This window comes from Onychostoma macrolepis, chromosome 10 (genome assembly GCF_012432095.1).
Source record: "Onychostoma macrolepis isolate SWU-2019 chromosome 10, ASM1243209v1, whole genome shotgun sequence".
Lineage (NCBI taxonomy): Eukaryota > Metazoa > Chordata > Actinopteri > Cypriniformes > Cyprinidae > Onychostoma > Onychostoma macrolepis.
In genome coordinates, this window is record NC_081164.1 from 13,542,817 (window position 1) to 13,558,944 (window position 16,128).

At 34.8% G+C, this 16,128-nt stretch overlaps 2 protein-coding genes across 6 annotated transcripts; both read right to left on the reverse strand.

The window, feature by feature from the left end:
* Positions 1-495: 495 nt before the first annotated feature.
* On the reverse strand, positions 496-10,294 carry arrb2a (arrestin, beta 2a). Of its 5 annotated transcripts, none has more exons than XM_058790130.1 (16): positions 10,138-10,294; positions 9,544-9,574; positions 9,407-9,467; positions 9,265-9,309; positions 8,512-8,708; positions 7,716-7,775; positions 7,514-7,581; positions 7,276-7,411; positions 4,989-5,073; positions 4,796-4,868; positions 4,439-4,576; positions 2,509-2,592; positions 1,997-2,020; positions 928-1,004; positions 733-787; positions 496-634 (listed from the first exon to the last, which is right to left on the reverse strand). In XM_058790130.1, exons 1-16 carry the CDS (start codon positions 10,158-10,160, stop codon positions 550-552), a joined length of 1,242 nt encoding a protein of 413 aa, XP_058646113.1. In that variant the 5' UTR covers positions 10,161-10,294; the 3' UTR covers positions 496-549. The 5 variants fall into 5 exon arrangements, with proteins under 5 accessions (XP_058646113.1, XP_058646115.1, XP_058646112.1 ...); XM_058790129.1 differs by having other exon boundaries at positions 497-637; positions 10,138-10,293; XM_058790132.1 differs by lacking the exon at positions 1,997-2,020.
* Positions 10,295-11,067: 773 nt separating this feature from the next.
* ap4m1 (adaptor related protein complex 4 subunit mu 1) lies at positions 11,068-16,094 on the reverse strand. The gene is made up of 15 exons (XM_058789491.1): positions 15,874-16,094; positions 15,615-15,700; positions 15,406-15,512; positions 15,194-15,290; positions 14,985-15,095; positions 14,048-14,128; positions 13,890-13,952; positions 13,743-13,809; positions 13,610-13,663; positions 13,407-13,513; positions 13,235-13,326; positions 12,315-12,359; positions 12,154-12,204; positions 11,948-12,065; positions 11,068-11,870 (listed from the first exon to the last, which is right to left on the reverse strand). Exons 1-15 carry the CDS (start codon positions 15,929-15,931, stop codon positions 11,679-11,681), a joined length of 1,329 nt encoding a protein of 442 aa, XP_058645474.1. The 5' UTR covers positions 15,932-16,094; the 3' UTR covers positions 11,068-11,678.
* Positions 16,095-16,128: the final 34 nt, after the last annotated feature.

The following is a 16,128-nucleotide window of genomic DNA, read 5'->3' on the forward strand; positions in this document are numbered from 1 at the left end:
CAACTTTCCTTTCTCCTGAGGGATGTTAAATCTCTATACATTTACTTTTTTCTTAAACCAATGCAGCAGTCCAACATATTAAAAGCAGCACTTTCATATATTTACATCCTGCAGTAAAACAATGTGCTCAATCACATGAGCCTCACAGCAGCACTGAGAAACATGCACAGCCCATGTCAATGAAACCATCCATCTGTCCATACTGTACATAGATCACATGACCGTCTCTGTAAAGTAATAAATATGGAGCAAATTTCACCATCTTTACAAGTTGGCTTGCCGTTCATAATATAAGAGCTGGCACAATATGAGAGATATAATTTTAACATGCCTATGCAAAAATGTATGAAATTCCCTGGTATCCCTTCCTTCATTAGCTTTTAATATGTATATTATTAAGTATTTTACTTTTCTCCAGTTTTCAGTAAAATATCCCAATACTACTTCTTTTGTAATAAGATGATAATAGTTTCGTTGTTGCACCCTTGAGATGAGATGCACAATTTGATGAGAAGCACTTCTGCACTTGATGAACGAGATGACAAAAATTCAGCAGTCCTCTTCCTTGTCGATTATTCCTTTTAACCGTAAGCGAGCAAAGTCCTCAAATACAATGTCGTCATCTGGAGTTAAACTGCTGTTAGAAAGAGTAACATGGAAAACAAAGCTTAAGACAAAAGAGAAATACATGTGATCATTGTGCTTGGTTTATATTTAAAAATTCTTGCTTACTTTGTGTCGAACTCTATCAAGTTGGTGTCAATTGGTGGATCCAACATTGGAGCAGCTGTTGAACAAAAAAAAAAGTATTATTAAGTGACTTAATGAAGGAGATCCTGTTACATTTCCATGTAGCCTTTTAGTGCAATTAATCAGGTTTTGTGTGTGTGTGTGTGTGTGTGTGTTTGATCATCTCTTGGCACAAACCTGAGGTTGAATGTAAAAGGGTGGAATCCGTAGGTTTTGGGTGCATTAAGACAAAAGGCAGTTCCACTGAGACGTCCCTGAACGAAAGAGAAAAACAATAAAACCAACTCTGCCATCATTTGAAGTACTTGAGGTGTACGAGAAGACGAATCTCTCATGAAATGACGGCCATAATTCACTCGAAATCAATATTGCTCTTCTTTTGAACTTTCTATGTATCAAGGAATAAGCAAATCAGCATATAAAAAATGATTTCTGAAGGATCATATGACACTGATGGCTAATGGCTTCTGAAAATTCAGCTTGGACACTGCAGGAATAAATTACAGTACATTTTGAAATAAAATTTAAATCCGTTATTTTAAATTGTAATAATTCCCAATATTACTGTTTTTACTGTATTTTTGATCAAATAAATGCAGCCTTGGTAAGCTAAAAAAAACAACAAAAAAAACACTTACCAACCCCATTTTCTTTTAACAGTAGTGTATTTTGTACAAAAAGGGAAAAAAACTACTGTAGAACTATAATTTTTTGGATTGTTCATCACAATTAAGCCCTATTCATTTCCACTGTTAAGCTTCACACTGTAACCATGACTTTTTTTTATATATTATTACTGAAAATAAAATCTCATTCTTAAAATAATTAAAAAATAACTAATAAAATAAAGAAATGAACATACATATGCCTTTCAAAAAAAAAAAAAAAAAAAGATGTGAAGTACAACTGTAAATATACATCATTCTAGTAGTATTTGTTTTACATACATTATTTTAGTATTAAAAAAAAAATCTATCCAGGATGATTTTCCCTAGTGTAATAAAGAGGCCCAAAACAGGCAATATCGGATTTAGAGATAAAAATATGACCTTCACATTCCTTAGTGAGATTCATCCATACATGCAGTTTCATGTGTGTTAAGGTTAGTGCTCTAACACTATGAATATCAGACAGGAAACATCAGGGAAAAGTTGAGCAGAGCATTGAACACCATGCAGATCTCCTTTGTAGGGCAACCCAAGAGACACTACAGCAAAACACCAGAATGCACAATGGATGTATTTACCTCTCCAGCAAGCTGCTTAAAAGCCTGACGCAAGAGACAGATGGAAGGGAAGGAAACAGACAAAAAGAGAGACATAAAACAATGGGAGAATGACAAAATGATTTGATAACCAGAACAAAGCAACACAAGAGAGGCGAGGGTTCAGGGAGGGAATATAAAACACAAAGCTCACAGCATCCTGCAAAAGTTTTAACAGCTAAAGCACAGCACGCTAATTGAAGCACCACTGAAAATATCAAACCGAGAAAAAATTTAAATAAAATAAGAAAATAAGGTCAACCTCACAAACTGACTATTGTGAATATCCACAGAGAACTGACATGGTGTCTATAGGACAGGTGAATCATATCGTGAATCTTGTGCGCGCACACACACACACACACACAATGCAACATTAAATCTCTCAACCAACAGCAACATCTAACAATCCTTAATATTTGTGGACAGTTACAGACCAATCAAAACTGCTCCCCAGTGTGTGACTGACTGCAGAGAGGAAGCAGGTGACTCACCCTCCACGGGAGATCACCAGCTTGACTTTGACCCGATATGACACCAGGACACCCAGAACTTCCTTATTACTCACATCCTTCACACTGCAGGCAAACACACAAACAGAATCAGTCAATAGACTCTTTATCCTTTGAAGAATTAAAATAAAAACTCCCTTCTGCAATGTGACATACTGTGAAACAAGAAATTCATCTGTTTTGCACTGATGAACCACACACACAAGACAATGAAAGTGTATTAAAAAAATTAATAGGGTCATTTTTTGTATATCATTTCAAAAAAAAAATTTTTTAATTACTGAAAATACAATCACTGTTTCCACAAAAACAAAGCAGCTCAAATGTTTTAAACATTGATAACAACAAGAAATATTTTTTGAGCAGCAAATCAACATATTAGAATGATTTCTGAAGGATCATGTGACACTGAACTGAAGACTGGAGTAACGATGCTTAAAATTATATTTTGACGCCATAGCAATAAATTATATTTTAAAATATATTCAAACAGAAAATAGTCATTTTAAATTGTAATATTTTAATATATTACTGTCTTTTAACTATTTTTGAGCAAATATATGAAGCCTTGGTGAGAATAAGGAGACTTATTTCAAAAACATTAAAAAATATATATCTTACCAACCCCAATGTTTTGAATGGTAGAGTAGCAGTAGTAGAATTCAAAGTATGAAACTTGCATTTCGTTAACATTTTAATATCTTGATTTTTTTTTTTTTTGCACATATGCCTGTATGTTTTAATTAAGTTAATATGGGCCAGATTTACTAACAACTTGTGCCAGCATAAACCGTCTTTTGGCGTTAAAATAGTACAGTCAGGATAGGACGCGCAGTGAAGAATTAGCGCAGAAAAGGCTTGGGCACAGTTATTTTTGTGCCTGACCTTAGAATATGCATTTGTAGGAGTTTCCCTTTTAGACGCAAAATTTATGGGAGGAGAGTGTTAAAATAAACCACACAACGCTTGCCATTCAAAATTCACTCTGGCCGCCCTGCCAACAACGCTGTAGAAAGATTCGTGGATGCTCTGACGATCGAACGCTTGGTCTTGTATTTAAAGGAACCGCCAAGGTAACAAGCATGTTGATCTTGTGCAGACTGACCACAAGTAGGGTGGTCAGTCTGCACAAGTTAACCTCATTAAATATTATTATACTTAATTATAGTTACGTGTTTGCTAACGAAATAAAGCAATAAAAGCCATTTGTGTGGTGTGTTTTTGTGTTCATGGTTAAATGCTAACTTAGTCTAATTTCAACATGCAGTTTAAAGGAGACGTTAACTAGGCTTGGTCTTTAATTAACATTAACATTAATTTGTGCGCAGCCTACATTATAAACTGTCCTGGTTGAAGTGTAGCCTAAATGCAATTGGTCAAATCGGTGTTGTTTTGAGCAAATGAATTGCATTCCCGCTGAAAAACAAGCATTCTATCATGAAAATGCTTAAGAGCATGTGTTCGGAACCAAAGTTTACAGGACTGCATTCTCTGGAATCCTCTCAGGCAAAGGACTTCTACATTCCAATTGGTTGCCGTCCATCATAGCTCATTACCATAAAGTTGACCTGACTTCAACTCTCCTTGACGCCCACAGCATCCAAGACGTGCCATGTCTCTGTTCACCAGAGCTCGCCGCCGGCTCACAATGAAAATGAATGAGTTCCTGCCACTTTGACGCTCTCGCCAGAGGCGGTGTGAACGCACATTTGTGCTCATCAAATTACTGGTATTTGTGCCATTATTTAACGCCCCAAAAAAAGCATGTTTTAAAGCAGGCATTAATTTGCGCTGCTCTTGGTAGTTTGCGCAGGTCATTGTGGAAATTATCTGGCTAAATAAATAGGTGTTTTTCATAGTAAACACTGAGCATATGGGTAAATTTGTGGTGATTAAGTACAGCGATACTCACATAGTACTGGACGCCAGGTTGGTGTCCTCATGTTTGAGTTTTCCATCCAGCGCCAGTCCTCTCTTCTCTCGATTGTTGTTGAGAGTGGGTGTGAGTGTGTACACTTTACAAAAAGTAGAGCTGGATGCCACCTGATCACTGCAGGATGCAAAGACGGAACGAATACATATTGTTACCCATGTACACATCATTACAAAGTCAGCAAACAGACTAAAGACAATGACACGTTTTTTTTGGGCATGTAATTTTTGGGCAGGTTTGTTTTCTCAATGACATCTCAACGATAAATCTTGAATAAAAGACAACTAAAAGTTCATTTAAAGAATAATTTCTATATAGTCTAAATAAGACACTTACTCTGCCTCTATCTGAGCCACTGGACATTTGTACTGTGCTGTACTGAAGAGACAGATATCAGCATACTGTCGTACTGTAGGGACACAAATGTAAAAAGTACAGTAAGAATATGTACACAGATCATACATGATGAGAGCGATATGAAAATGTCAAACTACAAACAGCAATTGGAGGACTAATAGCTGTAGCTCACCTGATATTTTAACCCTTTTGACAGTCTTGGTTGAGTTATTGGTGACATGGACGTTAACACTGATGGGTTCTCCATGGTAATACAGCTGTGTGAGAAAAATAGAGGTTATTTATAGGTTAAGTATTTCTTACTAGCACTGATTGGTGTTAACCTTCATAATGTATTGAAAATCTGTCTATGATTTCCACATTCCAGGTGTGTTTGGACTCGAAGAATCGTTGCTTTATAAAACAGTCATAACTAAAACCATAATGTACAGTCATGGCCAAAAATATCGGCACCCTTTGTAAATATGATCAAAGGCGGCTGTGAAAATTAATCTGCATTGTTAATCCTTTTGATCATTTATTTTAAAAAATTCACAAAAATCTAACCTTTCATTGGATAATAAGAATTTAAAATGGGGGGAAATATCAATACACGTTGGACACAATTATTGGCACCCCTAGAAATTCTTATGAGTAAAATATCTCTGAAGTATATTCCCATTCATATTCACAATTTTGAGCACTCCAGGATGATTATGAACATGAAATTATCCAGCCATGGCTTCCTGTTTTACAGAAATATAAATAGGAGGGAAAACAAAGCCCAAATACCCCTAATCATCCATCACAATGAGAAAAACCAAAGAATATATTTCTGATGTGCAGCAAAAGATAATTGAGCTTCATAAATTGGTGAAGTGGCTTTAAGAGCTAGAGCAGTGAAAATTCCCATTTCCACCATCAGGGTAATAATTAAGAATTTCCAATCAACTTAAAATGTTACGAAACTGCCTGGAAGAGGATGCGTGTCTATATCGTCCTAATGCACGGTGAGAAGGAGAGTTTGAGTGGCTAAAGACTCTCCAAGGATCACAGCTGGAGAATTGCAGAAAATAGTTGAGTCTCGGGGTCAGAAAACCTTAAAAAAAAAAAAAAAAAAAAAAAAAAGGTCAAACAGCACCTACATCACCACATGTTGTTTGGGTTTCAAGAAAAATTCTCCTAGCTCATCTAAAAACAAACTCCAGCATATTCAGTTATCAGACACGACTAGAACTTCATGACTTCTATGGTCAGATGAAACTAAAAAATTAGCTTTTTAGCAGCAAACACTCAAGATGAGTTTGGTGAACACAGGGATAAAAAGTACCCCATGTGTACAATGAAATATACTGCTGTATTTTTGTGGGCCTATATTTCTGCTGGAGGTCCTGGACATCTTGTTTAGACACATGGCATGGATTCTATCAAATACCAACAGATAAAAAATCAATAAGTGACTGACTCTGTTAGAAATCTTATAATGGGCCATGTTTGGATCTTCCAACCGGACAATAATCCAAACACAAACCTCAAAAACAACACAAAAATGCGTCACTGAGCACAAAACCAAGCTTCTGCTATGGCCATTCCAGTCCTCTGACCTGAACCCTGTAGAAAATGAGTGGTGAACTGAAGAGGAGAAGCACCAACATGGAGCTGGGAATCTAAAGGGTCTGGAGTGATTCTGGATGAAGGAATGGTCTCTGACCTCTTGTCAGGTGTTCTCTAACCTCATCAGGCATTATAGGAGAACATTTAGAGCTGTTAAACTGGCAAATGGAGGTTTCAAAAAGTATTGAATAAAAGGGTGCCATTAATTGTGGCCAATGTGTATTAGAGAAAAACATTTATTTCATAATGATAATTCCCCCCATTTTAAAATCTTATTATCCAATGAAAGGTTAGATTTTTGTAAATTTTTAAAATAAAAGATCAAAAGGATTAACAATGCAGATTAATTTTCACAGCCTTCTTTGATCATATTTACCAAGGGTGCCGATATTTTTGGCCATGACTGTATCTGATCAGCAACTTCTCTTTAATGAGTAAATGTGAAAAATGTTAAATGTTTTGAATGTTACATTGTTATTACTGCATTTACCCATTTTGATTAATTAAAAATTGAGAAAATCTTTGAAATGTAAAATTATAAATGAACAAAACAACATCATCATATTTGAATGTATCATCATATGCATTTTATAAGAGCATATAATGAATGGAATTTAATTAACTCATGATTGCTCAAAAACAGTCCAAATTTATGCAACCTACAAAATTATTTCCAGAGGTGGGTAGTAACGAGTTACATTTACTTGAGTACATTTTTTGGGTAACTAATACTTTTAGAGTATATTTAAAGATGGGTACTTTTACTCTTAATCAAGTACATTTTTAGTGAAAAAACTGAAATATTTATATCTCTCTTCCGGGTTAAACAGTCCTTAATGCGTAATGAGGGTTAAACAGTATGATACCTCTTTATCTAGTGAAGCCTCTAGGTGTAAAGACCGGTCTGACATGAGGAAACTCCTCGTCGTCTCCACCATCGGCTGTGGGCCGGGTTTCTCAGGAGCATACTGGACTTTGCGTATCACTAGTCGCACTGAATTCCTGTAGAAGAAATAAGCTTCAAATAAGATCTAAACTCTCTTTTCTAATGTCTTTTACACTGAAAACAAATGATTGCAGGCAGGAAATTGTAAATAATCAAACCTTTTGTGGTTCTTCTCTTCCATCGTTTTGGCACAGAAAGCCCTGATCTCAAAATCCACACCACAGGCCTGGAGTGAGAAAGACGGAAGTGAATAATGGACAAGTTTGCCAAAGCTTCACAAACAGGAAGTGTGCAAAATTGGGTGACAAATCTAAAGGTGTTAGAGTTGTGTTAAAATGAGCCTTGTATGAGTGATAATACCTTTCCTGTGTCCTCAGGCCCAGGCTGCAGAGTAACAGAGCATGGCAAGTTCTGCGGTATCTGAAAAACAGAAGAATATATTAAATGAAGTATCTGATCAAGTACTTCCCATTTAAAAAAAAAAAAAAGTACATTAAAGTTAACGTATGATACCATACCGATATTTATTGTCACCTTACAACTGATAAATGGCCGATATTATAAATTAATATTATTTTGTCTAAATAAATAAAATACAAAAATAAAATAAAAACAGAAAATCTACTATTTTCATGTGATGTAATGACTAATTTTTAAAATGGACACTATTTGATCTTAATAAATCACAAAATAAATGCTTAAAATAATAATTAGAAAGCAAGTACTAAAAAAAATTATTTAAAGGCAATTTAAATGTTACAAGTGAATGTAAAGTCAAGTCAAGTCACCTTTATTTATACAGAGCTTTTAACAATACAGATTGTGTCAAAGCAACTTTCCAATATCAGAATAGGAAAATAGTGTCAATAATGTAAAATGACAAGATTAAACACTCAATTTTCAATTAAAGGCATTTCATCGTCCAGCTCAGTTCAGTTTAAATAGTATCTGTGCAATCATGTAGACGATATCGCTGGAAAATAAGTGTCCCCAACTAAGTAAGCCAGAGGACAGACAGAATGGAGAAAAAAACCTTGGGAGAAACCAGGCTCAGTCATGGGGCCAGTTCTCCTCTGGCCAGACGAAACAGCAGTTCAATTCCAAGTCAGATAATGTAAGCATCACAACATCATAATTTAAAATGTTAAAAACTCACAGTGAAATGGAAAGGATATGCATTCTGTCCAAGTTTCTTCAAAAGCCTCTCCTGCAGACGACTGTGGGGCTTGGATTCCTCTGGAATGGGAGGAAAGGCCTGAAAAGTGTAGATGTAAAGATCTTTTCGGAAGGAGAGCCCTAGAACGTCAAGGTCCTCACGGCCATACCGGAAAGCACAGGTTAAGGTCACAAATACTGGAGGAAAAACAAATAAAGTTTTAGAGACTATTACAGAAACACCAGAAGTGAGACATCATTTGCATATGATGTGAAGTAAGTAGTCATAAAGTATGGAAAAACACTCTATATGAGATAAGCTTCAATTCATCAACTGGAAAACCAAACAGTAGGGGTGCGTGATATATTGGTATCATATAATTTAATTGTGTATGCTCATTTCCTTATATTTACATTTAGATTACCTTTGCCATCATCTAATGCTCACTAGAACCTTTAAAAATTAATAATCTTGTTATACTGTTGTAATTTTTAGATAACAAATCTCAAAATAAATATCCATTTTTTCATGCTGTACATTATAATACAAGCCATAACATGTCTGATGAAGGCCTTGATAATGGCCGAAACATCATTTTAATTAATAAAGTTTTCATCTCTTCAAGAGTGAGTGGTGCACCTTTTTCAATTGATACAAGTCATAACATGAAAATAATTACTGACTTATCAGTATTGTCCAGAATTGCCATTTCAATGCATTCATACCAAATAACAAAGATGCTTTTCAGCTCACCTTTTCTATCTTTGAGATATTCAGGGTCAACCAGAATCACGCCATCTGTAGCAGAAGTATGATTTATGTCAGTGTACTTTCACTAGTAGACATTCACTTCTCCATTTAAATTCAATTGAACTGTTTATCTGAAACCACTGACCAACAGGGTCCACATGATCTAGATGGTCCACAAAATCTCTTTTCCCCAAATATACTGTAAGCTGTGAAAACAGACAAGGTTTTAACTACAATTTGTGGAAACCAAAACTGCGACTGTGTGATATACAAAAATCTTACCTTGCAATTTGGACTGGACTTCTTGAATACCCTTTAGAATAAAAGATATGAGTGCATGAATAATCATAGACATTATCAAAGCTGATCTTTTGTAAATGTGGATGGGAACATTTTAAAGTGAAGCAGATGGCAAGAGCAAACAAATGGTGGAAAGCAACAAATGGCATGCTGGGAGAACTAGTTTGCTTGCAAAGCCCAGTATCACTACAATCATGCTGACATTATTAATAATACTAAGTTTCATCAAATAAGCAAAAGAGCAGTATGAGAATGTTGCATAGACCCTACATGGGCAGCTGTTGTTAGCTGCCAGGCTATGCGACATGCATGCTAAAAGATGAACTGACTTCTCATGAAGCCTTTGGAAATGCTTAATACATATTTCTAACAAAATTATACAGACAAATCATTTTTAATATGATAAACGTGCGCATTAAGTGCTGTTTCTCCATCATGCTCAGTCAGGTTATCCATCCACGTCCATTTACAATCCAGCTAGTATTAGCTTTCCAACTGTTCGCTTTATAATTTCAACAACAACCAAACAAAATTCACTTCAGGTCTGAAGCTTTAAAAAAAAAAAAAAAAACTCACCGGGTGCCTGCCTTGTCCCCCATAATGAGGGATAATTTGGCCGTGGGAATTTGAGGAGGAAAACACACAGAGTGTAAACAGCAGCAGCTCCTGTAGGTGTTCAACCATTCCCTGGTTGCTGGCGGTGGGCGGAGCTACTGTTGGGTCACGTGATCTGCCACCCACAAAAGAGGCAGCGGTCAACAGCCAAGCGGCGGTTCAGAGGGTGTACAAGCAAATGCATTATTTATTTAACTTTTAATGTTTATTTAATAACACTGAATAATCGCATCTATTTCATTAAATATATTAATTGTATAATTTAATTATTAATTAAATATTATGCTATTAATATACACAATGTATAGTGCAATATAATTGTAGCATAGGCCTACTATATATTCTTTATATTATATAAATCACACTGTCTTTTTTTCTCAAATTAAAATGTACAGCACAGTTGGTGTTACAATAGTGAGGTACTACTCATCCGTGCTCTGCTAACACAGGGGGTCAAACACTTCATCTTTTGATGTATTTCTATCCAGTGGCAGTGTGGGGTGATATCAAAGGAGAGATATTTTTTCTGAGAGGTTTTCCCTGTATATGTCAGTGTAATATCTCCACAGTCATTGTTTGGTTGGGCCATTTATGTGGTAGATGGTTGTTTTTCTTTATAATTATAGCTTGAAGGGAGTAGCTTCAGAGAACACTGTTGGTGTCACAACACATGCTGGTATAAAATGATGAGGTCTTGTTGTCAGACTCAGCTGCATTACATGCCCACTGAACTGAAGGGAGAAACAAACCATCCACTGTTTCATCATGGTAAACCATCATGAAATTGTGGCATATTAACATATTTAATAATTATGACATAAAAAAGATAAGATTTTTCAATTTAAAAAAATAATGTATTTTATGTGTTTACACACCAATGAGCTCATTTGAGGGCAGAAATGGACATAATCTCTCAAAATTATGAGATGTCATTTAATTAAGTCATTTCAATTAAGTCAACATGATGACAAATATAAAATTTCTGACTTACAACACATAGATATCACGTTATAATTGTAACTTTTTGTCTAATGACTTTCTAATATCATTTTGACTTTTTATTTCATAATGTACATTTTGTCATAATTATGACTATGTATGTCATAATTTCAACTTGTTTTTAGCTTCTACACATCTAAATCATAAATGCACTCTTATAACTGCTTGCCTGCTTTAACATGAAGTCTACCTGTAATATATATATATATATATATATATAGCATTTTTTAAGTCATTTATGCATATTCAATATTTATACACCTCTGGGCTTATTTTATTTTAAATAAAGAAACACTATTTTGACAGTCATACTTGACACAATATTGTCATATCTCCAAAAATCTCTAGATTCAGTATATTTAAAAAAAAAAAAAAATGAATGGAGCAAAACTGCAAATTTGTTCATATGCATAGATTATTACAAAATAAAAAAAAATAAAATAAAAATTGTGGCTGGAAGAGGCACACAGCAGTTTGTTCACTGTTCTTTCCGTCTGGTTAGGTCAGATCCGTATGGTGTAGGAGTCAGAATGAGTGACATATCGAACCCAACGTTGTGACAGTCCTGTCTGAGTTGGAGAGAGCCGGAGGAAGCGGATCTGAAGGCCGGTGCAGGTTTGTTTGGGCAGTTCGAATGACATACTGACAGGGCCGACCTCCAGCAAAGAGGCGGAGCTTAGACCAGGAACATCCACCTGTGGGATCAGAATATACATCATCAGTGACGGATGATGTGAATTGCGTCAAGCAAATGACCATATAATATCACCACCTTGAACAGTGCTGACAACTGTGCTCCTCCTGGGAAACGTGGGATCTCCCAGAGCAGGGCTTTGTTCTTCGGCTGAAGTTCAGCGGTCTGGTCAGGACTACTGAGCTCCTGAGACATACTGTAGAGGATAGAGAGGGGAACAGGGGTTATAGTTGGTCCATAAGACTAAATAACACTAATAATCATGCTGTTACATAAAATCTGACCTTGTAGAGCCTTTTGGCACAGGAACAGTGATGGAAACATTAAGAGCCGTACTGCCGCAAAAATGAAAGAACAATAATTGTGATATAACTGTGTACTCATATATTGAAAAATCTTTTGATGTATTATAACATTTTAAACACTGTACAGTATGTACACTGACCTTTTAGGAGGAAGATCACATCTAAGCTTAAGAAAAATCAACACCCTGCAAAGGAAAATGTATTAAAGCAATAATCCACAAGAGGATGAGCATTACAGTGATTTTATCACGATCAAGAGGTGTGCTTACAATTTGATAAAGCTACTAATATTGACTAAATAGGGCAATTTATTATCAATAATAAACAATTATTCCACAAAGTAATATAATTCATTAGTCTGAAGTTCAGACTGTTTCGCTCATCTCGTCTTTAATGTCCAATTCTCAATAAAAATTTTACTGAATTGAAATGAAATTTATATTAAATTGAAATGAAATTTTACTTAACATGAAATTAATTAAAAAATTGGTAATTTAATTTAAAAAGTTTCAATTTGAAGTATGTAAGGATTCTTCATAGCAACCTGTGTGTATTTGTGTGTTTCTTCAAGAAAGCAACCATGCATTTGCATTGTTTTATTTTCTTTCTTTTATATTCATTCATCATTCATTCATTTATAATCATTTATCATTTACCATTTAAATATTCCACTTAAACAAATAATAATTAGTGCTGTCAAACGATTAATCGCATCCAAAATAAGTTTTAGTTTACATAATATATGTATGTGTACTGTGTATATTTATTATGTATATATAAATACACACACATGCATGTACATATTTCAGAAAAAAATGTTGCTTATGTATTAAATATATTTATTTATAATATAAATTATATGAATATAAATATAGACATGTAAATATTTTCAAAATACATACTGTTTGTGTTAATCGTTTGACAGCACTAATAATAATGTATAATAATTAATCATTTAACCATTTATATACTCATTTTATTGATTCATTGGATATATAATGTACAAATGTATTCATTATATTTAAAAATGACAAAATAGCGCATAAATAAGTTTACAGACCTGTTTACATAATCCTTCTCTACAGAGGGGAATAACTGAAATGGTGGTGCACATGGAAGCTCATCACACAGCTGATACTGCATCACTGTTTGCTGAAGAAAAAACAACAACATCAATTATCCACGCAGAAATTATTCTAAAGTGCATTTCTGTGCGTGTGGCAGCAATTTACCTCTCCCTGGCTAGGACAAACTTTCAATATTCTGAAAGTATCAAATTCATCCAATTTCACAGCCTGGTGGAATCTGCATTCATCTACACGCACAGCTGAACTATAGCCTGAAGAATAGAAGGAAACAGACTTAATCACAGCTGTAATTAAAGATATACATCCTCTAGAGAGATATGTGTATTGATCAGCGTTGCATACTCAACCTTTCAGCTGGGACTTTCCAATATTCAGCTCTTCATTCAGTCCGATCCGCATCTCTACAGGATGAACAAAAGAAAAAGGGAAGATCATTTCACTGTCTGCATTACCATGGGCTGCAAGATGTAGCCAACTCACCTGAACAGGTCGGGAGAAAACATTTTATTCTTATCTCTCCCTGAATATCTGCTTTCATTAAAACTCCCTTAAAAGAAGAATAACATGTAAAAGATGTAAGCAATTAGCAGTTTTATTTCAAAACATGGTTCTTTGAGTTGTACTCACCTTGGAGCCAATAACCACAGACAGCCTTTCTATCACATCCACAAAGATCTCATTCTTTCCACCCTGCAGCCAGAGAGAGGACAGTTCATAATTATTCATAATAATTTCTGAGATCATCAAAGATAACATGTAAAACTGAAGAATCTAAGACAACCCACCTGCTCTCCTCGACCGGACATTATAGGACGACTGGCTGCAACACTAGGGGCCACTTTACTCTGCTGTGTCTCAGCTCCAAACTACAAAATAATGAATAATGAAAATTAAAATGTTTATACTTATCATTAAGGTTCATTTGGGTGATTCTCAACCAGGGGGCCAGGACTCACTAGGGGGCCTCAGCACACTTCCAAAGGGGGCTGCAAAATGGCTTACAATTATTTCAAATAAGACAAAACAAGATTTACAATTGTTGTAAGCTACAACAACAATTTCAGTTGATTTGACCTGAAATTATATTTCTTATTTTAATTAGTTAACAACTATTATTTTCATATAAGAACGAGATTTCTCCTGATCTTGAACAGCCTAGACATACATGACAGATTTTAAGTGTGATTTCTAGACCAAGAAAAGTTGTGGAAATTAATAGATTTATATACATTATACACAAAATGATACACTTGTATACATTTTCTCAATCTTTAAAATATTTTAATGGATGGAAATTGCTATTTCTCTGCAATGATAATTTGAAAATCTGAATTCAAATCAAATTGATAAACAAAAGTCAAAGTGTAAATCATAAAGATGAATAATTATATAATCATTATAACTAATAATTATAACGCATAATATTTTTTTTTATTATTTATTGTATTGCCACTTCTAGTGTCTAAATAAAAGCAAGTAAACAAGTTCAAAGTTTGAAAATCAGCAGCTTTGTCATTAGAGCAGAAATATCTAGACTTTCAGATATTGAAATATTCATATAACTTTGACAGTGGTGTACCTTAGAGTCAAAATGTTTGAGAACCACTGCTTTAAAGTAAAATGAACTATTATAATGCAGACCACAGCTGTCTATTTGTTAAACAAAAACGCTAATATATTCAGAAACATTTTTTAATAGGTAGGGAAAAAAAGATTACTTACCAAACCAACATTACTTAGATCAAAAAGACTGAAGGGTTTGGATGAAACAGCTTCTGTCTGGATGAAGTTTTTCAGGATGTCAGTTGAGGTCGTCTGTATGTAGCCAAAGTCCTGGTGATCAGAAACATAGAGGTAGAATATATAGGGTTGTGTGCTTTTAAGACTTATTTGTTTGGTGTGACAATAAAAAAAAAAAAAAGAACATTTACCACCATCTCATCCAGCAGCTCATAAATTAGAGCGAAATTCATCCGCACTGATTTCTCTGACAAACTGCCGCAGTAGTCCTTTGTAAGAGCTGCTAATCTGTGAGACATAAAACTGCTGCTTATTAGCATGACATCTACACAGATAATAAACAGCTGTAGTAGTATTATTAAAATAAAACATGACATTACTGATAAAATTAAGATTTGTTAACCTGTTGAGGAACTCGATTATGGTGAAGGGAGATGGGTTTGTTTTGGTGGACGCCACCCAATAAAGCCCACCCTGCCTTATGTGGATGAAATGAAGATCTTTGTGTGACTGCAACAAGATCAACAAATGTAAACATAGTCAAAATAACGCACTGGAAAATTATTAAACAACTAAGCCAGACATCAGATCACCCAAATCTCATGAATTTACCATGACAACCGGAGGTTGATCTCCACTAAGAGCTGTGACCATCTCATAGAAGACATTGATGGAGTCTTTACTCTCCTCTCCTCGGACTGACATGCAGAATTAAGAAATACTAATGAGCATAAAGTATACAAATTTATGTCATATGACTCCAAAACGCACTGAAGGCAGGGCTTCATTGTTATGTTATCTTTGTACCAACCAGACATATATAAACAAATAAAATCTCACTAATATATTTGTAAGCCAGTTGTAAGGATACAGTCTTTATATATGAGATGATCTCCCTTTGATGACAAGATGAATATTTGACTGATCATTTTGTTTAGCACACACGTTTCTTCTTCATATTATTAAAAATCAGTCTGCTTCCTTATCCGCCGTCATTTGTATTCTGCAATATGACAAAATAAACCCGTTTAGCTGCTCAAATGTTTCATTATTTATACTGTCAAGACTGTAAACAGCCGGGTTGTTCTTCTTCATGAGCACTTACGCATTAACCGTAGCGTTTACT

What these genes read in the sequence shown, in the direction of transcription:
- ap4m1 (XM_058789491.1), bottom strand. Translation starts at nt 15,931, where the DNA reads ATGATCAGTCAAATATTCATCTTGTCATCAAAGGGAGATCATCTCATA. An exon ending in TGGAAAGTCCCAGCTGAAAG is followed by an intron (nt 13,514 to 13,609) that starts GTTGAGTATGCA and finishes TCTATTCTTCAG; the next exon opens with GCTATAGTTCAGCTGTGCGT. An exon ending in TGTGATCTTCCTCCTAAAAG is followed by an intron (nt 12,205 to 12,314) that starts GTCAGTGTACAT and finishes TTTTTGCGGCAG; the next exon opens with TACGGCTCTTAATGTTTCCA.
- arrb2a (XM_058790129.1), bottom strand. Translation starts at nt 10,160, where the DNA reads ATGGGGGACAAGGCAGGCACCCG. An exon ending in GGGGACAAGGCAGGCACCCG is followed by an intron (nt 9,575 to 10,137) that starts GTGAGTTTTTTT and finishes TTTATTCTAAAG; the next exon opens with GGTATTCAAGAAGTCCAGTC. An exon ending in CCTTTTACATTCAACCTCAG is followed by an intron (nt 788 to 927) that starts GTTTGTGCCAAG and finishes TTTGTTCAACAG; the next exon opens with CTGCTCCAATGTTGGATCCA.